General features: G+C 40.6%; 1 protein-coding gene across 6 annotated transcripts in view; it reads right to left on the reverse strand.

Moving 5' to 3' along the window:
• NHSL1 (NHS like 1) overlaps positions 1–27,305 on the reverse strand; it is a 147,261-nt gene extending 119,956 nt beyond the window's left edge. For 3 of the 6 annotated variants that reach the window (XM_078370171.1, XM_035296849.3, XM_008995156.5), the window contains exon 1: positions 2,062–2,174. Coding sequence is in view for 4 of the 6 variants with exons in the window: in XM_035296849.3 (XP_035152740.1) it covers positions 2,062–2,077 (16 nt within the window). In the remaining 2 variants the exon portion in view is untranslated. Of the gene's footprint in view, positions 1–2,061; positions 2,175–26,442 lie in introns of those variants that run through there. The other 3 variants (XM_002747087.6, XM_008995154.5, XM_078370170.1) reach the window with 2 other exon arrangements.
• Positions 27,306–27,546: the final 241 nt, after the last annotated feature.

Raw genomic sequence — 27,546 nt, forward strand, 5'->3', positions numbered from 1 at the left:
CTCTTACTATTCCTCTGCTTAATCTCACTCACCCTTACTTTATCATGGATTTCCCTGAATATGGAGGGCAAAGGACAACCTAAAAATCATTATTGTAAATCATGAAGCTGTAAGTCACAGGAAGAGAGCAGAACGTCAACTGTTTGTCCTAGCTGCTGGGAGATCAGAGAGTAGGCTTTAAAAGCGTGCAACTGTGGGTTCCTGATTAGAACACACACTTCAGCATAAAAGCACTCAGTTGTCATCACATGCCATACGTTTGAGTTTTTTAAGTTTTCTGAGTTACCACAGAAACTAAGAGTCCATGAAAGTGAGAGATTCTTTAATAAAATGGAATGGCTGTTATGGGAATGGGTGGAGAAAAATAAGTTGAAGCTGCAGATGTCCCACACAGTAACAATTCCACACCCATATTCAAGTGAAAACTGTAAGCCTTAAGCTATCATTGGATCATAATGATTTCAGCTGCACTGTGGCTATTACACTAGGTAGAATGTACATTCACCCAATAATACCACTGACTCTTCATCCCTAAACTTTTTGAGAACGATTTGTTAAAGAAACAGTGTCATGAGAGCTCAAAATGCCTTTCATCTAAAATTATTTTTCAGAAATACTCAAATTCACATCAGCCCATGACTCCTGGTAAGTCCACGGCAACTAGATACTGTCTGTAGTAAGAATTAATTGAATGCTTGAGAAGAGAAAAATGTGATGTTCTTTTTGTTCTCACCCCCTCAATTTCACCAAAACTTGCATCTACTATATATAGAAATATCCCAAACTCCAAATTCAATATTAAAGACTGTTGTGTTTTAAGGTGTCAAATTAAGGTTAAAACTGCAAAGGCTGGGACTACAAAATCCACATCTATACCTCACAAACAGACTTTGAGGACAAAGGAGCAATCCACAAAGCAAGTGAGCCAGGACCACTTTATTTCCAAAAACTGAAAAGATGTCAAGAATTTCCCATCAACAGAATGACATACACTGAAAAATATGAACAGAATAGCGTACTTCAGTTCCAAGGAAATTCATCTCCCCCGTACTCCTGACCATTTCAACAATCGCACAGACAAACACACTCTCACATGCCTACATTAATTACATTATGACAAGAGTTGGAAGAAAAATAGAGTTGAAGGAAAAAATAAATGCCTAAAGAGAGTAAATACTTCTTGACTAATCAGGGAATGACAACATATACTCATATAATCACCATCTTATAGTACTTAGGAAGTACTATAATCCATATGAGGCCAGAACAAGAAGTATGTTCTTTTTTTTTCCACTCTTGTTGCCCCGGCTGGAGTGCAGTGGCATGATCTCGGCTTGCTGCAACCTCCTCCTCCTGGCTACAAGTGATTCTCCTGCCTCAGCCTCCAAAGTAGCTGGGATTACAGACACCCACCACTACACCTGGCTAATTTTTTATATTTTTAGTAGACACAGGTGTTTCACCATGTTGATCAGGCTGGTCTCGAGCTCCTGACCTCAGGTGATTCACCTGCCTTGGCCTCCCAAAGTGCTGGGATTACAGGCATGAGCCACAGTGCCTGGAAGTATGCTCCCTAGTAAAATGAATTTTATTCCTAAATTCACACAGTAAAGCTTAAAGCAATAGAACCCTTTACCCTTTTCTACTCATTCTAACCCTTTACATGAGCAACTCCTTACATGAAAACTTCTCAAACAGACTCATACATCACTGTAAACTATTCCTGTATTTATTAAGCTGATTTTAAAAACCTTCTTTTAAACTTTTAGCTACTTTTGTCTATAACAAAACACATATAAAACACATTCAAACACAGAAATATCCTTTCTAGAAAAGAATTCCATCTGCCCAGCAGGAGGTCTTTCTTCCTGTTTGCAACAAAAAAGAACAATGACTTTTTCACTTTCATACTTACAAAACTCTCTCAAACTTTGATTTTTACTGAAACCAGCTCTGTGATTTTGACTCTGATGTTAAATGACAATCTTCCCCAAGTAGAACTCTGCCACAATCTTCCCCAAGTAGAACTCTGCCACCCAAATGGGCCGGAAGCCCCCTCACCTTTCAGGCAGAACATTCTGCAGCAGTTCCATGGAGAGGCTTCGTTCTGTGGTCTGATGAAGGCTGCAGTGCTAGGCACAGCTGCCTCCCAGCCCACCTCCCCAGCGCTCACTGCCAGAGAGCAGGGCGGCCAGCCAGCGCCTGTTACTCCAGGAAGCCACTGCCCAATCCCCAGCCTGCTGTGCTGTGCTGCTGACACCTCCCTATCTCTCCTAGGATATTTCACACCATGGAATCAGCCCACGATCATCTTGAAAGGGGAGGGGAGCCAGGGGTTAGCAGTCACCACTCATACAGTCCAGCCCAAGGGGGAGCCCGTTTGTTTGTGCTTCTCTCTCAGCATTTTCCACTGCGGTGGATGCAGCTCTTCACATGACCAACGACACAAAAAAGAAATCACTCGATTCAGTTTAACCTTTTGCTATTAATTATCACTTACTATTCATTGACTTCATTATTCCTTTTCTGTTCACATGCTCCCCTTTTTTTCTGATAGAGAACAAACCATATACTGACACACTGTACACTGTAACAGGGCTTTGCACTCACTTGTCTGAGTCTGTGTAAATGAGTGAATATATGTGAAATGCTCTTAATAGTCTCAGACAAACCATAAGCACTAAGTAAGTGCTATCATTACTACTACATACTATTTAAAAACAGGACAGGCATGGTGGCTCACACCTATAATCCCAGCACTTTGGGAGATCAAGGCAGGATGATCACTTGAGCCCAGGGGTTTGAGACCAATCTGGACAACACAGTGAGACTCCATCTCTATTTAAAAAAAAAAAAAAATTAGTTGGGCATGAGCCTGTGGTCCCAGCTACTTGGGAGGCTGAGATGGGAGGATTGCTTGAGACCAAGAAGTCGAGACTGCATTGGGCAATGATCATGCCACTGCACTCCACCCTGGGGAAGACCCTATCTCAAAACAAAAAACACAAACAAACAAACAAAAGAAAACTACTTGGGTATTAGGATAAAAATGTGAAGCATGTTACACTTCTATGGTATTGTCACATTTTCAGATGAGGAAACAAAGACAGCATTAGAGTATGCGAATTTCTAACTCTACTGTGGCCATAATCAGATCATTACATTTCTTCCCCTCTACTGGAAAGCTAAATTCACTCTGGTGAGTTCAAGACTACTTGGCTGCTCAAACACAGGTGGAAGTGTTAGAAGGGATCTTACGACAGATCTAAAGAGACATACATAGTCCACAAATAATGCTTCAGGAGCACCCCGCTTGAAAAGTACCATCTGAACCCTAAGTGGCCCCGTGGTCCTTCCCACAGAAATGTTAGAGTCTCCCGGCTCAGGAAGTGGCCATTGTTCACAGGACCCGTTGCTGTTTGCAGGTCTTCCTTTTGACTCCACAGGATGCAGGAAACTGACTCACAGAACCAATCTATCTATCTGTCTGTGTCCTGGGGTGCTCACTGCCACACAGTAAGGATGCTCTGGGTTCTTTGGTTTTCAATACATGCTTCAGCATATCCCGGCTGAGTTTCTGCTCCCTGTCACCCTGATTCACCAACAGCACCTGGGTAGTAAATACGTTATCTTCCATAAGGAAGTCACTGTACTAGTTTCTGTCATCACAAGAGTATATAAGAGGTCTCTGGCCAGAAGCTAGTTAGGACTTAAAAAAAAAAACTGCATGGGGAATGATGAACAGTGATATTAACTCTCAGAACAGAATGGGCAGGAACCTCATAGCTCATTTCATTTGGTAAACCACGAGGTTGTTCATTCATCTAACAAACAAGATCAAAATCAAAATATCCTACCAATAAGTGCAGAGTAACAAACAACATCAAAATCAGACCAGCTGACTAGCCTCTTCCCTCTCACCATGGGACTGTCTCCATGGCTGATCTGAGTCATTCTCTGTCCTCTCCTGTTCTGAGTAGTCTCTCTGGTGTAATTTATGAATTGCAGCGGTATTCCTGAAAATATTCTCATGGGTTACATTCAACTTTTCGAGAGAGAGAGGAACTCCTACCTTGGAGACTTAAGACTTTTGAACACAGGCTAGTACACAGGGTCTAGGGGGATTACACATATTTAACAGCACTCTGAATGCTCAGTTTAAGCCTTTTTTAATAGAGATGACTTTCTTTATATGCTGGAGAGAACAGTGGATTGAAAGTAAAGAGAATCTCATTCCAGTCATATCTATGTCACTAACTATTTCAAGCTTGTCCAACCTGTGGCCCACATGCAGCCCAGGACAGCTTTGAATGCAACCCAACACAAATTCGTAAACTTTCTTAAAATATTATGATTTTTTTGTGTGTGATTTTTTTAAAGTACATCAGCTATTGTTAGTGTTGGTGTATTTAGATAATTCTTCTTCTTCCAGTGTGGCCCAGGGAAGCCAATAGATTGGATGCCTCAACAGCTGGCCTCTATAGCAGCTCATGGCCTGTAAACGTGAGCATTGAATAGAACAAGGGAACTAAACTGACTCCAAGGTTCCATCTTACCTCATTAATTGTTTTTTGGTATGAATACACACAAATACTTTTAGGTACATTATGTCAGGGCACAGGAAAAGAGTCTTTGCCTTCTTGTGGTTTAGTGCAAGAGATGAGAGGAATACATAACTATAATTCAATGTGGTCAGTCACATGACAGAAGAATATACAAAATTAATAATGATCAATGGCAGTTCTTGCCTACTGCCATCTAATTAAGCTATCCTTCTAAGGTTAAAGCATATATAATTTAATGTCGTGGGTTGAATAGTGTCCACCCCAAATTCATGTCTACCCTCAGAGTATGGCCTTATTTGGAAATAAGATCTTCTAAGTTAAGGAAAGTAAGAATCAAGATGAGATGATACTGCATTAGGGTGGGCCCTAAATGCACTAAGGGTGTCCTAATAAGGGAGAAAAAGATATACAGAGACACAGTGAAGGTCATAAAAGATGGAGGCAGAGACTGGAGGGGTGCTGTCACAGATAAGGAACACCTGGCACCTGCGGATGCTGGAAGAGGCAGGATAGGATTCTCCCTGAGGATTCTGCTCTGGAGGAAGCAAGACTCTGCCAGCACCTCGATTTCAGAACTTGGCTCTTCTGAACACAGAGAGAATAAGCTTGTTATTTTAAGCCACCACACTTGGGGCAATTTATTACAGTGACCCTAGGAAATTTATACATTTAGCAAGGTAATAATTACACGAGATGGCATGTTTATTTTTCTTTTTAAATTATCTTCAATTTACGTTTATATAGGCTTAAAATCTATTTTTTTATACCCTTGTACTTACAGTAGCAAAATGTTATAGCATTTCTCTTTCTTTTTTTTTTGAGACGGAGTTTTGCTCTTGTTACCCAGGCTGGAGTGCAATGGCGCGATCTCGGCTCACCGCAACCTCCGCCTCCTGGGTTCAGGCAATTCTCCTGCCTCAGCCTCCTGAGTACCTGGGATTACAGGCACGCGCCACCATGCCCAGCTAATTTTTTGTATCTTTAGTAGAGATGGGGTTTCACCATGTTGACCAGGATGGTCTCGATATCTTGACCTCGTGATCCACCCGCCTCGGCCTCCCAAAGTGCTGGGATTACAGGCGTGAGCCACCGTGCCCGGCCATGTTATAGCATTTCTAAACAGCACAAATACCAAATGCCAACTTCTATTAAATTACTGAAATTACAGGTATCACTATCTGAAAACTTCATAGCATTAATCTCAAGCAATGACAATGAAAGGAGTTTTTCTTAATGTCAAATATAAGATTATCATATTTAAAAATCCTTTGTAGGCCGAGCATGGTGGCTCACACCTGTAATCCCAGCACTTTGGGAGGCTGAGGTGGGCAGATCACCCGAGGTCAGGAGGTCAAGACTAGCCTGGCCAACACGGTGGCCTAGCCTGGCCAACACGGGGTATTTTTATTTGTCTAATAAAAATACAAAATTAGCCAGGGATGGTGTCGCCCGCCTATAATCCCAGCTACTCGAGAGGCTGAGACAGGAGAATCGCTGGGAGGGAGAATTGCTGGGACAGGAGAATCGCTGGGAGAATCGCAGGAAGCCGGGATTGCGCCACTGCACTCTAGCCTGGGTGACAGAGTGAGACTGTGTCTCCAAATAAAAAAATAAAATCCCTTGTGTTTACAGCCGTATGTTTGAGAGGAAAACATGAAAAGCCATACCATTTAAACTAGGAAAAAAATGATGAATAGTTCTATCCATTAAAATTATGATTGTCTGCCACCATTGATCATTGCTACTGAGATTGAAAATACCTAGGAAGCTTTTGTGAAAGGGAGTAGGTCCAAGATGATGCACACTCACAGGATTTGTAGCCCTCTGGACAGCACAAAGGTCTTGCCTTTGCCAACCATGACCTTAGGGCGGCAACCACTTCTCTCCCTTGCAGGATTACAACATCCAGCATCATGTTAAAGTTTAACCTTATTATCTCTACAAGAGGGAGTGGTAGCCACATATGCAGCCAAAAATATTTAGATAATTATGTCTTCCAAACCACTCCAGCATGATTTCACTTGTGTGCTTCAAGCTTAATTTTGACTTCCATAAAATAGTGGGGATGAGGATAAATTAGAAATTCGTTTGCCTAACACAGAATTAGTGCGTCTAGATCAGCTCAAAATTGGATTTCATTCCCAGCAAAACAAAACGCAAAATTACACAAGAAAAAGAGGCAAGCCGTATCTTCTCCCTATGCATCCTGACTCTTACTCTTGACAAAAAGCCCAGATAAAGATGGAAAAATCCTTCTCCATACGCATTCACAGGTCTGCTTCACCTTGACTGCAAAGTACAGTAGTCCTCCCTTATCCGAGGTTTTGCTTTCGGTACTTCTAGTTACCCCAAGTCAACTTAGATCCAAAAATATTAAGCGACAGAGAGAAATTAAGACAGAGAAAGAGACCACATTTATATTAGTTATATTACAGCATATTGTTATAATTTTTCTATTTTATTATAGTTATGTTGTTAATCTCTTACTGTGCCCAATTCCTAAATTAAACTTTATCATAGGTATGTATGTATTAGAAAAACAGCATACAAACCCAGTATGTATATAGGGTTTGGTACTATCTGTGGTTTTAGGCGTCCACTCAGTGGTCTTGGAATGTATCCCCCAAGGATAAGGTGGGGCTACTGTATTCAAATAGGCAATGCTTATTTTCATAGCTGTATCTCTAGACAGGCTTTTAAAGCATGAGAAGGTTGTGAAGTCAGAGGAGCCTGTAGACATATTTCCCGTCCCAGTGCTTTCCATTTCTCCCTGGATGCAAGAGATTGGAGATGCTAAACCCCTCTGATACTTTTAAGATGAGAATGACCAGATTAAGCCAATTCCCTAGAGAAGAATGAATCCACTCTGGTGGCACCTATGACTGTGACTAACACCATTTTACCCAAGTTTTCGTCACTCCCCACTCCTCTACTATTCTAGAATAGTTTGTTTCACCAATATTCTGAATCTCTCAGACAAGAGACTTAGTCTGAGTTTGTCTATATATTTATTACTATCTCAGGCACAAGAGATAGAAGAAAAAAATTACAGCATTATAACTTTAAGCTGGCTAATTTCACTTTCTCCTGGCTAGCCAGGGAAACTAATTTGAAACCAGTCCCTATGTTAGTGCCCCCAGTCTGTCCAACTCTGTAGGCAGGGGAATATGGAACCCAGGTTGTCATTCTGGACACTTCCTCTTCTCAACATTATCTGAGCCTGTATTCTGTTTTGAGTTTTCTCCACTCCAGAACCAGGCCTGACATACTTGGTCCCAAGGGCAACCTTCATCATCTTTGCATTTTCTTTTCTCTTAGGAAATAGCTGCATCCTGGGGTATTTTGTGCATGGAGCAGTAAGGCAAATACACACATGCTTCATGGAGACTCTTCAATGGCCTCTGGACTTGGGTAGACATATTCACATCACTGTATTTCCTCCTTAAATCATGGGAGCTCTGCTCTAATTTGCCCTTTAAAAACATACCCTCCTGAGCCAGTTCTTGAGGTTATTTCAAATTTTTTTTCCTTCATAGCCAACCATAGATCTCTTGACATCACAGTCAAGAAAGCAGCCAACTCATTTGGCTCCTTTTCATGAAATTCGAATCTTCACTCATGGCATGCTAGCTAGCTCTCCCTACCACCCAAACGGTTAGGTTTTTCTCTCTCACTTTGATTTTGTTTCTAAAGAACCTTTAGGTCCTTCTGGTTTCATCTTCCAAGCAAGATAATGATGAGTTTCCAAGTTGACCTGGGCTCTTAGCTTAGATAACCTTCCAACCTCTTTCAATTGCCCTTAGCTGTGGCAAGCTGCCTTGACTCCCACTGCTGTCCACTGGGCTCCAGTCTGTAACTCCACTCATTTCCTGAGAAGCACAGGGACACCTCAAGAGCATCAGTGCAGAAAAGAATCTTTACTATGGAACTTTCTGCCATTTATCCAGCCCTGATGTCGAATCAAAGCATAGTGCCTATGGCAGAGATGTTTCTTTAAGACAGAGTACTCCTTGGTATCTTTGTAGTTGATTCTTTTTCTTTTGAAATCTGACCTTTTAATCCACCTTCACACCTATTACATCTTTCCAAAAGAACTCCAATTGCACCATCTTTTCCTTCCAGAGGGGGAAAAAAATCATATTTCTACTTCTGTCAAAAACACAAGATAAGGATAAATCCCAAACTCTTCATGTAGCAATTAAGGCCCATCTGGACTTGTACTCAGTATTTTTTCCAGGTGTGTCCCATTAAGTGACCCCCACAGTAGGCTCTGCATCCTATTCCCTAGGGTCTTGTACCTCTGTTGTCTTGGATCAGTCTATTGCCCTCTTTGTCCGGAATGCAGCCCTCACCCCCATACTCTGCTTTTTACTTCTCTAAAGCCTCCTCTAACCATGCTCCTCTTCAGCAGCAGGATCAATCTCAAGCTTGCACTGTGACCCATGGCACTTTATTCCCGTGGCTGGCGTGGCATTACAATTCTGCCCACACAACGTTAGCGTTCCTTAAAGCAGGGACTTGTTCATTCACACTTAACTTCTGGTACTTTTCAGGGTACTGGAACATGATAGGTTATCCATGTTTGTTGCATAGATGTGTAAAGCCAGAATTATTACTACTTTGCTATTTCATCAAAAAGCAAATAGTGAAAACTATATAAAACCTAGATAAGACACATAACCACCAGCATATTGATTCCTATGAAAAGTCATAATTAATATATTCTTTAAAATTAAATACACATTATTTTCCCTACACACAACTGTATTAAAACTCATTATTAAATGAAAGTCACCAATCATTAATAGTTAAACTTTATGGTGAAATCTTTATAAACCATCATTTCCTTAAAGGATTAATCATCTGAAAAAGTCTCATTTACAAACACACAAACACAGACACCATTCTCTCTCCAGGCAACTTCACCACAGCAAATTCAGAAAGCAGTTTTTCCTACACTCATTCTGCCTGAATTAAATTTTTGAAGGGTGATAGAAGTGAAAAAGGAAGAAAAAATATTTTCCTGAAGTATCTCTTACAAGAGAATTGATGCCAGTACGTCCAGATGGAGGGAGGATACCAAAAGATGTCAAAATAATGACCCCAAATTCCCTTTCTCAGTAAACTTATAAGGAACTGTATGATAGGAGAGAAAAACAAAACCACTAGAGTCTAAACCTTTTTCTCTTTGCCATTGCATCTATGCTTACCATATGCATGTTATATTTCAGAAGGTTAAAGCACATAAAAATAACCTTGTAGGAAAGATATAACAGTAGGTCCTTTCATGTTGTATATTTCTTCAATGTGCTCCTTGATAAACTGACTCCCAATATACACAGATCAACGGGACCTTCCACTTACCAAAAAAGCCATTTGTGTCATTTTCTCCTAAGCATCTGAATAATCTGAGGAAGTAAAAACCATAACCAACCTTCAACTACAGAAACAGGTGCAACTCTTCTACCCACAAAATCAAGAATTCTTCAAGTTCACGTAGCAGCCAACCAGGCGGACCACAGTTCTGCTGCAATGTATGAGTTAATAAAACATAACCAGCGAGTAACTGAACTGTAATTACTTCTAATCATCAAGCAAAAAGATAAAATTGCAGAAGACACGCTGAGATATTAAGAGCAAGGTATACCAGGTTAAATGTCAAGGCTTCTGGTCATTTCTGCATAGATAATTGAATACTTTATTCTAATATTTAATTTCTTTAAGACTTATTGTGTTTTGAAATCAACTAAGTATTTGAAAAACTCAAAGCGCTATAAAGAACTGTGGAATTTCTATAACAAGGTAGTTTACTTCTGAAATTCGCCATATTCCCCAACTTTTGGCCCCTTTGAACATCAGTGACAACATCTGAGGAAGAAGCTAATCGTTTCCCTTTCCACTGCCGAGCCTGCTGTGGAAACCTGAGGGATCCTCAGTGGCTTCAGGACTCATAGGATTTACAACAATAATGGTTTGAGGAAACCACAGCATTTAGGCTCCTTCGGTCTTTTTCCCTGTCTTTAAGAGTTTAAAAATAAGCAAGAAAATTATTCTTCAAATTGGCAGACCATCTTCAGGGGTGGAGTCTTGCCACAGTGCATGATAATCACAGAGTTACAAGATCCACAGAGCACAGTGCAGCCACAGAAACAGCTCTTCTGATCCTCCTCTTGATCACGCCGAACATGATCTTAGCCTTTTCCTTTTTTATTTTATTTCATTTTTTTTATCTCTCTCTCTCTCTCTCTCTTTCTCTACCTTAATGTCAGTAAAGTTCTAGTAGAAGTAACTTACCATTCTGTTAATGGTAATGGCTGAGACTTACTTTGTGTTCTATTTTCATTTAATATATCTTTGTAAATTCAGCTATTAACTATAAAAAGTCGACAGCCACTCAAGAGGGAAAAAGCTAAAAGTCAAAAATAGAATGCTAAGCTTAAAGTTTTAAAATGCATCTATTGCTTTTGAGACAGGTGTGCTTCTGACAGCTCTATTAACTTCCTCCACCGTCTCTAGGGGCTACAGTTCATAAAAAAGATGCTGCGGCCTTGTGCCCTCGGGTTGGTTTTCTGGTTTTTCTTTTCTTTTTCCTCCTTCATTCTCTGAAAACTGAACGAATTCTGTCCTTGAGTGGAATAAAAGTGACACCAAAGAGCCTGTTTTCAGGACTGACGTTCTTCTCCTTTTGCTTTGTTATGGTAAGTTGCTTGTCTTCTGCACATCTGCTTGGAAAACTTTCTGTGTGATACAGAGTGAATAAAAAGCTTCCAAAACCTGCTCTGTAAGGTCAAAAAAGGAATTTGTCACTTGACCCTCACAGGGCAGTCAGGAATGTCAAAATTAAAGAAACGAATAGAAAGGAACACACTCTCAATACCTTAAGAGGGGACAAAGGAATGTAAGGACACAGCCCCAGTGGGCCCTGTTGGGTGCAGGTCTTGAGCAAGCTAACTCACTTCTCTGCATCCTCCCTTCATAGCTGCCTAACTAGGGATCAGACAGGGTATCTCAGAGGTTCCTTCCAGCCCTGACATGTTAGTTAGCCTTGTTGTTAAGCTAACTCTGCTTAAATCCCTTCCATGTCCAATTTAGAGACTGTGTACAAATATTTACTAAAATGCTTCAAATGGCACCGAGAGAAGAAAATGCATGGTCGTTTCTTCAATAAGAGCACTCTCTAAATAATTACTACAGTTGATTTCTCTCATCAGGTAAACACAAAACAGAATTCTTTGAGTTTTCATTTTATCAGAAAAGAAAGGCATCTTTCAAACTGTCACTATCTCTAACATTTTACAACCCAAACAGAGTAACTATATAAGGTACCAAAAGCTTTTCCTATCAGGGGTGAGACTCTTCTGTCAATTCTTCAATGTTTGGAGAACAATGCTTTTTGAAATTATTTTTCTTTTCTCTGAGCCTCATTTCTTGAGTCACAGAATTTTCTGTAATCTCTATTTTCAATTAATTTAAATTACATTTAAACATTTCTGTAGGTCTCCTATGTGCAAATCAAAATATTCATTAGGCAACCACTGTGCAACTAGGATGCAAAATGGGGATTATAGCATTTCAACACAAACTAGTAAAATGTCATGTGAATTCTCTGTACTGGGATATTAGTGGTTCATTAACAAATTCATGGAAAACCAGAGGGTCAGATCAGCTTTTTCAGCCACATTTTATGTAATTCCCATTCATATTAATAAGGTTCAAATATCATTTAAAGTATTTGGCCAAAATTGTTTAGTAGAGTAGAAATGGTTTAAAATAATTGAAATATGTCTTACCTTCACTATTTCTTGACTTTTTAAATGTAGAGGATATGAACAAAAATATGAAATAGAAATCTGGGGGACACAATTTCAACTATATGAGAAATGAGGAAATAGACTTGGTGTCTAAATATCAGATGGAGAAAAGAGAGTAACGATCAACATGTTGTTAGAGAAAGTGGTTAATGGTGAAATCGAGGTTTAAAAGCTGTACTTGCTCAGTAAGTGAAACAAAGCAGTAGATAGTAATCCTCCTTGAAAACTCACAGTGATTTTCAGAAGTGTTTAAAATGTAACATTTACAGAAAACACTGGGATGCCCAAATACAGTCACAAGTCCGTAACATTAAACACAAACATGAACTTCATTCCACTGTACCAAAAAGAAAAGCCAACAGAAGATAAACATGTAAAAAACATAGTTACATGTTAGAGCAACATCTACTTAACTGCAGATCACTTTTCTGACAAATTCAGCCACTCAAAATATGGCAAGAAGAAGAGATCAAAACAGCCTCTGGCCAGGCAGCCTTGCTCACAGGACTGTGGCTCGGGATCTCACGCACCTTCCAGTCAATACTGTTGCAATACATACACTGGGTTACCCAGACCCCACACACAAGGTAACACATGAGCACCACCAAGCCAAAAAGTCATGGGCAGGCTACAAGTACGCTGTAGAAAGAGCAAGGCTTCCGGCAAACGTGAAACACAAAGCAGTCACTAGAAGTTAGAGAACAGTGCAGAGATCCATTTCATGCCAAAGCAGAGGTCCCTACAACATTCAGGGGCACCAGGGCATCACCTGATTATTACAAGGTCCAAGACTAGTCACAATGACACCAAGGCATTACAACCAGATCAAATTGTACTTTTTGAGCAGAGTTGTTGCAGCGGCATGGAAAGAGTGTGGGACTAAGTCATGAGAAGTGGATTCAAATCCGGTCTATACCTATTATCTCTACGGCTTTGGGCAAGTCACTTAATCTTGCAGGAACTGCTTGCTCACAACAAAAAGGGGCAATGCCAACTGTCCTGCTGCTCCCACAGAACTATCCTCATCATGAAAAAAGGCCATGCATGATACTGCAAAGCCATGACCTGTCAACAGGCTCTGGATGGAGACTATACTTTAGAAAGACTTCATTAAAAATATTTTCAATTTTTTTTTAGAATTCTGAAAGATGAGTGAAGCAACTTATATGGAACTACAAATAAGTAAAAGGCACGCTCCTCTAATATTTTATACAAGTTAACATCTAGTCCATATGATCACAATTTAGAAAAGTATCTCTAACCAATTACCAGCTTTTTACAATAACTGTTTGAAAGAAAACACTGTGGCCAGGCAGTGGCTCATGCCTATATTCCCAGCACTTTGGGAGGCTGAGGTGGGAGTATCACTTGAGGCTAAGAGTGAAGACCAGCTTGGGCGATATAGCAAGACCCCTTCTCCACAAAACACAAAATAAATTAGCCAGGCGTGGTGGCAAGCCCCTGTAGTCCCAGCTACTTGGGAGGCTGAGGCAGGAGAATTCCTTAAGCTCAAGAATTCAAAGTTACAGTGACCTATGATTGCACCACTGCACACCAGCCTGAACGACAGAGGGAAACTCTATCTCTTAAAAACAAACAAAGAACAACAAAAAAAGAGAAAGAAATATAAAGAAAACCACCAAAACATTGTTTTTGTTTTCCAGTTCAGACACAGGATCTCTGACACGTACAGGCTAGAGTCCAACAATTTGAAATTGAAGTTTTGGACTAAACTTCACAACTAATTTTCTCCTACAGGGGAAGGACAGCAGGCTGGTAAGCATAATGACAGAGAAATCCACAGGACCAGGGCAGAAACTGGCCAGACACTGCTATTCATGGGCTTTCCCTAGGGCCAGTCAGCAGGTGCAGGGAATCAGCCTGAGTGCATCAGCAGGCTCTTCCACACTGCCCTGCAGCAGGCAGCCAGGCTCCCATTGGAAATCACTCGGTCCTGCTGCCAATTTTCTTTCTTTCTTTTTTTTTTTTTAAGACCAGATTTCACCATGTTGGTCAGGCTGGTCTTGAACTCCCGACCTCAGGTGATCCACCCACCTTGGCCTCCAAAGTGCTTGGATTACAGGCGTGAGCCAATTTTCAAGGCTTATACACCAAGAGGATCCTGGACTAGGGGTGCAGAGGGGAACTCAGAAAAGGACTTCCTATGGTGGATGAATGCGTAGGTAGCTCCAAGTCACAAGCTGGGTTTGGGACTAGACGGTTTTCTGAGAGGCACCACAACTCTGCAGTTTTTCTCAAAGTACTCCTAGTATGCCAGCCTTTCTCCAACACCAAGACAACAGTGGACTATCCACAGAAATTCCATCATAGCTTGTAACTTCTACATATTGAGGGAAAAAAAGCCACATGATACACATGCATAGTAACACCCTACTGAAAGAAGTGAAGTCTACTGAAAGCACCATTTTTGAGGGTCATAAAATCAAGTAGTAAGTCAGGGCTGACATTTTCTGTTTGATAACACAGAATAGAACAAACAGAGAAAACAGAATATCCTATGTAGACACGCAGTAAAGGTAAATCACAGATGCTATGTGTCGCCTGGGAACCAATGTAAAGTATATTTATTATTTGGACACAAACAACTTTTTAAACTCTCTGACTTAAGAAATATACTATAATTAAACTTTTCAGGTGCAGAAAACCCCAAAACATTCATGCCATAGTTTCTGTAGAAGATTCTTTCCCTTGCTTGAAACAAACACTTATTCTAGAGAAAACAAGCTCAACTTTCTCAGAAACTAGAGAATAATTTACTAATTGGATTTTTGTTCAAACCTTAATTAGTTGGAGTTGAAACATAACCTTCAAGATTTCTAAAGTCAGTGGCATAACCTTCCCCTGGCTACAGTGACATAAGAACACAGATCCGCTGAATAGACCAACACATTCTCCAGAGTGGGGATGTAACCAAGGTCTGCTGATCCAGAGGAATGTCTAAGGACAGAAGCCCCAACCTTGCCAGCTTCATAAAGCATCAATAGCACACAAATGAGACACGATGGCTCAAAAGTGGCTTGCAAATGGAACAGAGCTAAGATCCTCATGACCCGACAATTCTCAGGCATGCATACTTAAGGACAAAGAACTGGATTTGGGAAGCTAGCAAGGAAAAAATATTTAAAACATCTTTTTATAATGAGAATAGAGTGTGTTGAAGAACCCAGCAATGAAATGACTTCAAGGTAGAAATCAAAGTTCTTTTTCCAGGAAGTCAAAGCATTCTATGTACTTTCTGCTGGTGAAAAAAAATCATGTAAATAAATAACTATCAGGAAAGATGATCACAGCAACCACCAAACACAGCCACAACCACCCACAAGGTAAATTCACAAATTGCCTGGTGTCTCCTTTGTAAAAGAATCCCCAACCAATCAAGACTAAGGCAATACCCACCTGTGTTCAGGTAGGAATGCTGGTTTATCTCTGAAGGCAATCCAGAAACACCAGATACCAAGTTTCTACTTTAGCTGAGGCGTTTCTAGTTACAAAGTGAAAGAGAAGCTTAGGGAACAGAGGCAAGGGAACTGTACCGACAACAAAATATGCTTATTCTCATGTTCTCTATTCAAGTTTATGGAAAACACAAAACTTAAGTGATACTGTTTAAGGAAATCTCAACTGCCTGTGGCTCTTATTAATACTTGTGAGTTTTCCGTCAGGAAAGCTAAATATATATCAATCACAAACCTGACAATTTACTTGTACCATAAAATTATTTTAACCAGCGAATAGATGAGCCTTTATACTTGTTCTATACCTTTTTCAGTGATGTACAAAAACTTATTAAGTGGTCTTAAAAACATAAAAACAAAGAAACCTAAAATACTACAAGTGTACAATTAGCAATGCAAGCACCATATTCAGAAAATTGACCAAGCTCCCACAAACCACGATTACTTAGGGGATGGCATCCAAAAAGTCTTGGCAAAGCGGGGCAGTCGCGGCAAGAGGGGTGGGGCCTGTGTGGAACCGGATCAGTATGGGAGACGTAATCTCTTCTTTCCCTATGGCTTATGTCCACCTCTTCCCTCCAGTTTACTGTCACTTTCTTCCATTCATTACCACTCCCAATACAGTCTTTTTCAAAATTAAGAGAGAATGCAAATGGAGAGTAGAGTCGAGTCCCTCTTCCTTCCACCAACCCTAATGAGCACCTGCTCTAGGAAATGCCCAGTGGGCCAGGTTGCTCCCAGTAACCTCACAATTTCAAGCTATTTTCACATTGACTCTGGGAGAGGGTCGCTCCTCAGTGTGACTTACTCAGAAGGTTGCTTTATATCAGGTATATGCAGTTGTGCACACTGAGTTGTCATTTGCAGTTGTGCATATGTAGTTTGCATGCAGTTATGTACACTGAGTTGTGCAGTTGTGCACACTAAGTCACTCAGTGTGACTAAGTGTGACTTACTCAGAAGACTCTCCAAACCCGGGAACCCACGTTGTTCCCAGCATGTGAAGCGCACACCCAAGCACGCACCCAAACACTAGAAATGAGCCCAGCAAATGACGGTATTGGTAGGGCAAGCACTGGCTGGGAGACTTGGCCAACAATTCCTTCCCCTACAACCCCGGGGGGAAGATGGTCTCAGACAACCGCTTGCCTAAGCACACATTCACCATTTCTCTTACAGCCTAAATATCCAAAGTGTGATGCAGCCAGCACAGTAACAAGTTTTATCAAAAACTAAATGAATAATTGTGGTTTAATGTCTATGATAACTACTAGTCAGTCATCAAATGTCAAAAATGAACTGATAGAGAATGCTCAGAGATGCTGAATTCAATGGAACAGAGAAGAGATGTGGTACAGCCTGAAGAAGGGCGGACCACAGCTACATCACTCAACCAGCTTCAGGCATCCCCAGCCTCATGCCACACACATTTATGTACATGAACAGCTTGGATGTTGATTATATGTAAATTTTACAATCACATTTATTAAGGCAGTAATTGACATAAATGTAATCTTTAATTAGGAGATTAGAAATATAAGGTAAAGACTACCCATAGTTCACAAAGCTAGAAAAAGTGTAACTATACATTGGAAAAAAATCATAGATGCTGTTGCTAAGGGAACAAGTAATTATGAAAATCTGTGACTTCTCTTAATAAAGATACTCTAACATGGCCAGGCGTGGTGACTCATGCCTGTAGTCCCAGCACTTTGCGAGGCTGAGGCTGGTGGATTACCTGAGGTCAGGAGTTTGAGACCAGCCTGGCTAACATGGTGAAATCCTGTCTCTACTAAAAATACAACAACAACAACAAAAATTAGCTGGGCATGGTGGCACACACCTATAATCCCAGCAACTGGGGAGGTTGAGGCATGAAATTGTTTGAACACTAGAGGCGGAGGTTGCAGTGAGCCGAGATCGCGCCACTGCACCATAGCCTAGGGGCAGAGTGAGAATCTGCCCCTCTCTCTCTCTCTCTCTCTCTCTCTCTCTCTCTCTCTCACACACACACACACACACACACACACACACACACACAAAAGGTAGCCTAATATGAAAATCTGTGGTTTCATTATTACTTTTCCTCATGTGCCTATATAATCCCTTCAACCAGACTGTCTTTTCTCAACTACAACAGCCCCTAGATGACCTGGTTCTAGCCCCTAATGCTCCAATCCCTTCTGCCTGCCATAACCAGAGCAGGTTCCCTCCAACACAGCTTCGACCGAGTACTCACAACAGATATTTACTTACTGTTGGCAAAGTGCAAGGCACTTGATAAAGACACAGGCTAGACTTCAAAGAGCTTCAAATCTAGGAGAAACATAAAGCACACACTCAAATATTCTTAAAGTAGAGTATGTGCCCTTAAATCAAAAGTTATTAAGTCCCTGACGCCAAAACACCCACGGTGCTTTCAATGTCATTTCTCCCTCTAAGAATTACACTTGGTTCCCTGCCTCCCCACATCTGTTTCTCTGCCCAGTTTTCAATTCTCTCTAATGATCTGACCCTTCCTTACCAAACCAACTATTATTTTTATTGGTCATTTATGATGTCCAGACTCCGTTTATTAAACGATTAACTCATGTAAAGTGTTAATAATAGTGCCTAGCCACGGTAAACATTCACTCTAAGTTGGCTATTGTTAAGCTGATGGGTAGGTCACTGATTCAGACATGACTTTCAATTTAGTATTTTAATCATTTCAGGATTTGATGTAACACTGAGATACAAATTCCTTAAGGATGATGTAAAGGAAGTGATAGGTTCTACTTGAGTTGCCTAGGTTATACAAGCAGTCCAAAGACACTTGCACAACTGGAAATTCTACGTAATAGTATAGTCTACACTAGGATAAAGACATTTTTTGACTCAATTGACTATTGATAGTGAAGAGATTATCAATCCAATGGCCAGTATCATTAAATACAATAGATTGAATTTGTAGGCTTACCACATATCTATAAAACAAACATTAATTTATTCAGTGAATAAACTGTACCTGCTACTGATAATATATGATAAATAGGTATTAGCCCATTTTACAGTGTGGCTAGTGTGGCTGTGGAGGACTGAGTGAGGAGGAAGCAAGAGAAGGCAATGGGGTAAGAGGAGCAGGACGCACGGCTTTAGGGAGGATGGCCAAGGCTTAGCTATTCAACTAACTGGAGAGGGAAAGCACCTGAGGGGTTTCAATCAGTGACGTTAGCTTGACTTCTGTTTGAGGTTTATCAGGTTCCCTGAAGCTGCTGGGTTAAGAGCAGCCCAATCCGTGGGGAGGGGAGCATTGTGTACAAAGGTGAAAGCAGGGAAACCAGTTAAGAAAAGACTGTAATAGCACCATGGAGCCTCTCCTTATCAGGCTTGGCATCATTCACTCCATGTCTGCTCTGTTTACCAAAGCCAACTTTACTAATTGGTCAAAACAGCCATGACCAACATTTTTTTTTGTTATACAAAGTGCTTGATGCGTACACAGTTTGAGTGGAGCAACAGAAAACACCAAAAGTACGCCATCGAAATTATGTTCCCACAAACGGAACCCTCTCTTTTATTACACTCAAAAAAGTCCAGAGGTGAGAGCACTGGTAATAAGCATAAACGCTACCTATAATTTGGACTTCTGAATGGTCTTCTGTCCTTCTTTGCTGTCTTCACTCTTGTTCCCCTCTGAGCTATCCTTGAGTCTACATTGTTTCTAGAGTGGTCTTCCCAAAACACAAAAACAGGCTGGGCGCAGTAGCTCAAGCCTGTAATCCCAGCATTTTGGGAGGCCGAGGCAGGTGGCTCACTTGAGGCCAAGGGCTCGAGACCAACCTGGCCAACATAGTGAAACCCATCTCTACTAAGAATACAAAAATTAGCCAGGCTAAGCCAAATTCAGAAAGTGTTTGCTTAGCATATTAGCCTGTGCACATAGCACTATTTAACTGAGTCCCAGATAAGTTAAGTTCATCCATTCAGCAACCATTTATTAAGCTGTGGAAATAAAGATAAGTAAGATTGGGTCTCTGTTCTAAAACAGGTCAATCTAGTCTAGTTCAAGACACAGACAATTAAGTAAGGATAATCCAGTGTCCAATAAACACAATTAGAGAGAAATGAAGAAGGCAGAGAAATAACAGAAACAAGAGCAATCAGCTCTGCCTGAGGATGTTAGAGAACACTTCACAGAGTTTTGAAGCAGTCCAGAAGGATAAGTAGGAGGCTAACAGACAGCGGAAGCACAGGGAATAAGAGGGAATGAAAGGTGCAAGTTTCTGGAGTTGTGAAAAAGCAGTAAGTCTGTACGTTACTTCGGCAGGGGAGAGAAAGGAGGCAGATCTCAAAAGGTTTCATGCCATGTTAAGTGGTGGGCTTCATTCTGTGGGCAATGAGGAGCTACAGAAAGGTGATCCAGTTGTTTTGGGGTTTTTATGGGGTTTTCTGATTTGGGTTTTTTTTTTTTCTTAAGACGGAGTCTTGCTATGTCATCCAGGCTAGAGTGAAGTGGCACGATCTTGGCTCACTGCAACCTCTGCCTCTCAGGTTCAAGCAATTCTCATGCCTCAGCATCCCAAGTAGCTGGGATTACCAGTGTGTACTGCCACGCCTGACTAATTTTTGTATTTTGGTAGAGACAGCATTTCACCATGTTGGCCAGGCTGGTTGTGAACTCCTGAGCTCAAGTGCTCCACCTACCTTGACCTCCCAAAGTGCTGAGATTATAGGCTTGAGCCACTGGGCCCAGCCAGTGTTTGTATTTTAGGAAGATCACTCTGGAAACAGTGTGGACTCAAGGATGGATCCAAGGGAACAAGAGTAGAGACAGCAAGAGAGGACAGAAGACCATTCAGAAGTGCAAGTAAGAGCTGATGAGGGCCTAAACTCTATGAGGACAGACATCTAGGTGCAAACACAGCATACCTTTAGGAGATAAACTGAAGTATTTGAAAGAAAATACTGTAATTTTCAAAAAAAACTCTAGGCCGGGCATGGTGGCTCAGGCTTGTAATCCTAGCATTTTAGGAGGCCAAGGCAGGAAGATCACTTGAAGCCAGATGTTCAAGATCAGCCCGGGCAAAAGAAAGAGACCCCATCTCTACAAAAATAATCATAACATAACATAACATAACATAACATAACATAACATAACATAACATAACATAACATAACATAACATAACATAACATTAAAATTAAATATTAGATAGGCATGGTAGCCTGTGCCTGTAGTCCTAGCTACTCAGGAGGCTGAGTAGGGAGGATCCCTTGAGCCCAGGAGTTCAAGGTTACATGGAGCTATGATTGTGCTACTGCACTCCAGCCTGGGCAAAAAAGCAAGACTTTGTCTCTAGAAAAGCTAACAAATCCCTGTAATTTGACAGAACATGTTAGTTACACCAAAAAACCCTGAAATTACATGGAAATATATTTTATAATAATTGAAGGTTTTCATAACTTAGCAAAGGCATTGCAATGGAAAAGAACACAGGTTACTCACTTATAAACCCAAGCCCTGACAATAACTTGCTTCTTTTATCACTCTTAAGATAGTTTTCGTAATTTAAAAAATATATATTTTTTTCATAATTTAAGTGTTTCTTCTCAAAACAAACCTACAAAGTTTTTAAACTAAAAAAGGAAGAATACTACATAAAACTTCATTTAAACAGAACTTCAACAATTTAATTGGCAAATAAAGACATTTTACAATAAAACAAGGCAGTGAGACAACAGAGTCCCAACTTCAGAAGAAAAAAATAATAATAATCAAAGATCAATAAAGGGCAGTCTCAATGGACCAGATAAAATATTAAGTGGCACTCACTGTGTGTCTCTTTGACAGAATGTCAACTTCAATAGTAAGTAAGAGGAAAAACATGACATTCACTGATCTCTTTTGTTAAGGAACTGACATACACTGTATTTGGCTATTTTCCCGATATATGTATTCCCTCAGAATAAATAAAACTTACTAATCTTGTTTCACTCTTAAATTTGTGATGCCACTTGACAACATTTGTCAATATTTCTTAGGTTTTCCTAATGCCTTAAAGAAGCTATTTTTTAGGGAGGTTTTTTTTTTTGGTTTGAGACCTAGTCTTTATGTTTGTTTGGTTTTGAGACCTAGTCTTGCTCTGTTACTCAGACTGGAATGCAATGGTATGATCTTGGCTCACTGCAAACTTGACCTCCCGGGCTCAAGCAATCCTACCAACTCAGCCTCCTGAGTAGCTGGAACTACAGGTGCAGAGCACCACACTTGGCTGCTTTTTCTGTTTTTTTGTAGAGGTGAGGTTTTGTCATGTTCCCCAGGCTGGTCTTGAACTCCTGGACTCAAGTGATATGCCCACCTCGCCTCTCAAAATGTTTAGATGATAAGTATGAGCCACCGTGCCTAGCCCAGGAAGCTATGCCTAAATCCGATTTTAAGGATTTTATTATCAGAAACAAATCACAGCTATTTACATGGAAATAGGATCTTGAGTTTTGACCTAGCCGCTTTTGGTCTTTCATGTCATTTTTCTCCATTGTAGTATCTGATCATTGGTAATCTAATTATGCACAAGGATCCTGCTTTCTGCAACTATTTTATTAGGAGAAAAATTGGGATGAAATTACTTTAAATAGATTCAACTCCCACACTCAAAAATTGATTATCTAGTATATGGATTATTCATTACCCTTGATACCTAGCATGGCCATTCTCTGGCCATTTTTGTAGTGGCTGAGAAGGGAGAGCCTGACATTCAAATAATTCAAAGCTGGTAATGTTACTAGTCTGTATGATAAAGTCCAGAAGGAAAGGATGAAACATTGTTTAAAACAAGGCTTTGCATGTCAATTACCCTCCCTATCTGCTGACTTGCCAATACCAGGAGCATCAATCACACTTCCGCCCAGCTAAATGGAGAGCTGGGGATACAACAAAACAAGCTCTGTTCAGTGAGAGAACGGACACCCCAATATGATTCCAACTCTTTTAGTTTTATTTGAGTGAGCAAGTACGGGGAAGCACAGAATAAATACTAATAGTTATGAGTTTTCCTCAAGGACCTTCCACAGTACTAGAAAAGAAGCAGGTACTCATCAAATCTTGTTCCGTTAAATGCTAATAATCAGAAGACCGTGCAAAACATGAAAATATTCCAGATTAAGTCCCTTTATCTGGACCTTCTCATCTAGGTCGCTGTGTTGCACTTTTTCACAATTATCCTGCATTTTCTCTTTACACTCCCCCTTTAGATGTCTTATCCGCTTCTCCATTTAAGCATGAACTCCATGACTTCAGGACCTAAGGACTATCTTTCTTTGTATCCTACACATAGTATTCAGTAACAATTTCACCAATAAAAGCTCTCACAACTTCATGTGAAAAGTTACATATTGTCTTATCTATCACTGCATTCTACCTTTTCACTATAAAGAAGAAACTGATTCACACCCTTGATTTGTATGGCTAATTAAGTCAAAACATCATCTACTACTGTAGTGGGTCATACCTTACTAAGAATATGACTTGATCATTGCTGTTACCCAATTCATTCTTAGCTCTCTGAGCATAAACGGGTATACGAGAGAGTTTTGAAACGTGTGGTGTGCTGTCAACCATACATACAAAAGAAACCCGAAAGATACTTACTGGTAGCTGCTTTGGACCTATCAGTATGTATCTTGTAATTACTTTTTAAGCTCCGAAACAGTAGTCTAATTAGAAAAATGCATACTAGTAGCTTCTAATCTTATAAAAAGATTCTCAAAAGAAAAAGAATCTCAAGCACTATTATTTTACCCTTAGCTTCTTGATATTAAATCATAAAGCTATGGGTTTGTTGTACTAAAAGATATCCATACAACCACTTAAAAACTTTATTTTGATGTTCCCGATAACAATCCAGCATAGAAATTCCCTATTAAGAGACCTTCTGTTTCAGAAATTGAACATGTGTCATACAACACACTATCCACACTGATGGTGGGAGCTCAGCAGGCTAATGGGGCAAAGCAATACCTGAAGACAGCGGGCAGGGAAAAGGCAAGCAGTGTGGCCTCTCAACAGCTGCTGGAGGGGAGGGAGAACGCCAGGAGCTGCTGAATCGGACTCCCACCAACCAGAGATCCCACAGGGGGACCACTGAGGTAAGGCTGGTTTATTAAGCTACAGTTGCCCTACCTCTAGCTGTCACTACATGATGCCTGTGTGTGTGTGTGTGTGTGTGTGTGTGAGAGAGAGAGCGAGAGAGAGAGAAGCGAGGAGACAGAGCAGGTTTTTGGCAATCTGTATAAATCAAAAAATGTTAATGTAAGTTAGGGGGTTGTGGAGTAAACTGAAAGGAAGGTGGATTAGGCTGTGAGCGACCTAAGCAGAGAAGCAGAAAAGATGCTACACATTCCCATCACAACAACACATCTTCCAGTGCATACTTATTTGCAACCAACTCCTAACGTGGCCATTGGGCATTCTTATTATTGACTGATAATCCCTGCTAGAGTTTCAGCTTATTTGATGCTTCTAAGAAAAAACTTCATTCCTGCATAATTTTTCTTAAAGACTTTTCCTGTTTTCATCTACTCGCATAAACAAATGTCACTTCTGTATTTCTCCAAAGGAAGGAACTGTGTGGAATGAAGATCAACTGTTATAACATGCCCCTGAGACAAGATGTCAGTTGGAAGCCAATTTTCTTTTGTAAGTCAAATGTGAAAACAGAATATTATGCCATGAATTTTGATGTATAAGCGGCTTTTAAGGACTCTCTCTGACACCATATGTCAAAAATCATATTATTCATGCCCAATTATTTCAAAAAAATACATAAATTTACACCCTGTATTATGCTTCCATTTATCTTCATGAGGCTACTGTATCCCCTATTCCATTAAGGGATAAGGGGCACAATCTTTTATATTGTAACATAAGCAAGTCCTCCCTTCACAAGTCACCCCTGTCCTTCACAATGTCGTTATTTTCCACAAGTCACGTGTAGAGTATTTGCTTTATTTCCCAACTAAAACTAATGCACACAAATTCAGTCTCTTTTCCTTTAATGTTAAGTCAGATGAAGCCTCTACAGTAGAAATCCTATAGTCTTATGCTCTCATGTATACAATCTTCAACAGAAACTCAACAGTGATTAACTCAAAGTCAAACAAGTCCTAAAAAACAACCTTCGGCAAAGGCCAAAGGAATCAAAACTATACCCTCTTGTGACCACAGCACTACTGTATCCACCCTTCAAACATTTTTTTTCCAAACATTACAACCCAATCATTTGGCGAAACCACAGCTTATTCCTGATTTAGAAAAGTAAAGTTCACGGACTTGCTAAACTATACAACTCCAGCCAGAAAGCACAAATGCCTTTTCTAAGCCTGGCAATTACACAGCATTTGAACTGAAAACTCACATTTTTAAGCTCAAAATCAGTGGGTCACTGTCGATCACCTTGTTGATATCACAAACAACTGATATCTTCAACGATTATTAATGAGTCCCTCTTGTGCCATAGTTAATAGACAAGAACAAATAGTTTACACACATTCACCCTGAAGAAAGGCTGCATTAACGTTCAGCCTGTGCGATATAATTACTGTACTCATAAGCACATATTTAACTTAGTTGATTCTCTCATGTTTCAGTAGTTGTGCTTCCCAAAACAGGGGGAAGCACAGGTCCCTGGAAAACTCCAGCAAGATTTCTCTTGGCAGGGGGAAGAATGTGATAAACAGGGAAAACACAATCACACGGAATGTCTGCACTTGGTTCCTTTGTGATACTTAAATAGCACTCCCCTACTGGGCTCTGCCCACTGCACCGAATGGAGAAACCATTTTAGAGCTTAACAATTCAGTCCCTACACACACTAAGAGGAAGAACTCAGAAATTCTAAATACAAAATAGGGGTGTGTTAAGAAATAATGAACTGTTTCCCTCTCTCCCAACAGGACTGTTTTTTTTTTTTTTCCCATCTTGGAGGCAAAACATGCTAATCCTGAGAACAGAGCCAACATTGGTCTGAAAAGAAACTTGATAGAAATCTAAAAACTCTGGTTAAAAGAAGGAAAGTAGAAAAAAAAATTCAAAAACTCCTTGAGACTAACATATCAGGTTAAGCCCCTTGCGTGTTCATTTTCCTTCATGTCACAGCCCAACACCCGTTTAATTCAAGCATCAATCTTAGAAGAAAGATGCAAGAAGACTATCTATGATTCCCAAAGTTTTCTCAGTGCAGTTTCACAAGAGCTCCATGTTCTAGCCCGATTGCTATAAGGGCAAAAGGTTCTCTCTAGGGTGGTGGTTTATCATTGAACTTTTCACAAGTCACATGAGTATGTGGCTCTGATGGAAGGAGGGAGATTGCTGAGAACAAATAACAGCTATTTTATCCTTCTTTGATAGATATAAGATACAAGCTCAAGCTGAATCTAGTTGGAAGAGCGTTTTTATTTTAGACATGTAAACAAATGGCGCTGAATTCCAATACAAAAACATTTCAAAAGAAACTCCCAATGGGGGGCAAAAATCATGAAGGGTAAGTGATAAAAACAGAATTCTACATAACAAACTTTTTCAAACGTTTAAATTTTTAAAAAATCAAGTCACCTTTTCTGGGATGGGCTTTGTATATCCAGTTTTCGTCATCCACTTCCACCTGCTGCCCACAAACCGAGAGCTCTCCATCACTGCGAAACAGCCTCTTTGTCTGCCTGGACAAGGAGGAGAAATTTATCCAACTCACAGCACGTGAGAGAGAACCTGCATTCGGCTTGAGTCTGAAGGAACCTGAAGAGCCTTCCTTTTTCATCTTCTTTTCAAAATCGACTAGAGACAAAGAACAGCCCAGCAAAGAAAACGCTGGGTCTTTCACATCGGCCCAGGTCCTCTCCAGGCGCCTATTTCCCACTTAGACAACGTTGACAGTCAGGCATGGCATTATCCAAAAAGACAGCTTCTGTGTCACCCAATGACAAAGAAAGGGAAAAGGAGGGGTTAAGAAAGAAAAGACAAACGTTTTACCCTAGCCACACTGTGGACTCCGTTTCTAGATCAGCGAGATCCACGGCCAAAAATTAATAGATTAATAAAAGTATAATTTAAAAATTGAAGCAGGGTGTTCATTTCAGGAACACTTGTCAGGACTTTGCAAAACACAAAGCCAAGGCACTCCGACTCTTTGGTGTGTCTCTAGCATCCCAAATTGTAATCCTACTCCTCTCCCGGGCATCTTTCCCCACCAGGGCAGAAAGCCAGCTGTCGGTTGCAGAAAGAAGTCACTCCTCACCCTAGAGAAAAAGATTCAGGGTCAAGCCAGGCACCCAGTTTACAGTTCACCTACACGGTTACTTGGGAGAAATCAAAGAGCTCGGCTCACTCGCCCCAGCACAGGGCAGAATCATAAACCGCCCACTTGCCCTCCTTCCCGTCTGGGAAGCGCTCCCTCAGAGCCGCAAGATTCCGCAAACAATAAAACCGGCTGCGTGGCTATTGCTTGGATTACGGAGCAAGCACTCCTGCGAAAGATGATAGGCTTTCCCGACACCAAAGGCACCTCATTGGAGACAGAAAACCCCGCCTCTCCACAGTCAATACTTCAGTGGCAGCTCAAACTTCCGAACTTTAGCGCAGCTCGGGGTCTGCAAGTCTGGGCAGAATAGAGACTTCTGGGCATAAAGAAAAAGAACTTGATTATTAATTATCAGACCATAC

Source organism: Callithrix jacchus, chromosome 4, assembly GCF_049354715.1.
Source record: "Callithrix jacchus isolate 240 chromosome 4, calJac240_pri, whole genome shotgun sequence".
Lineage (NCBI taxonomy): Eukaryota > Metazoa > Chordata > Mammalia > Primates > Cebidae > Callithrix > Callithrix jacchus.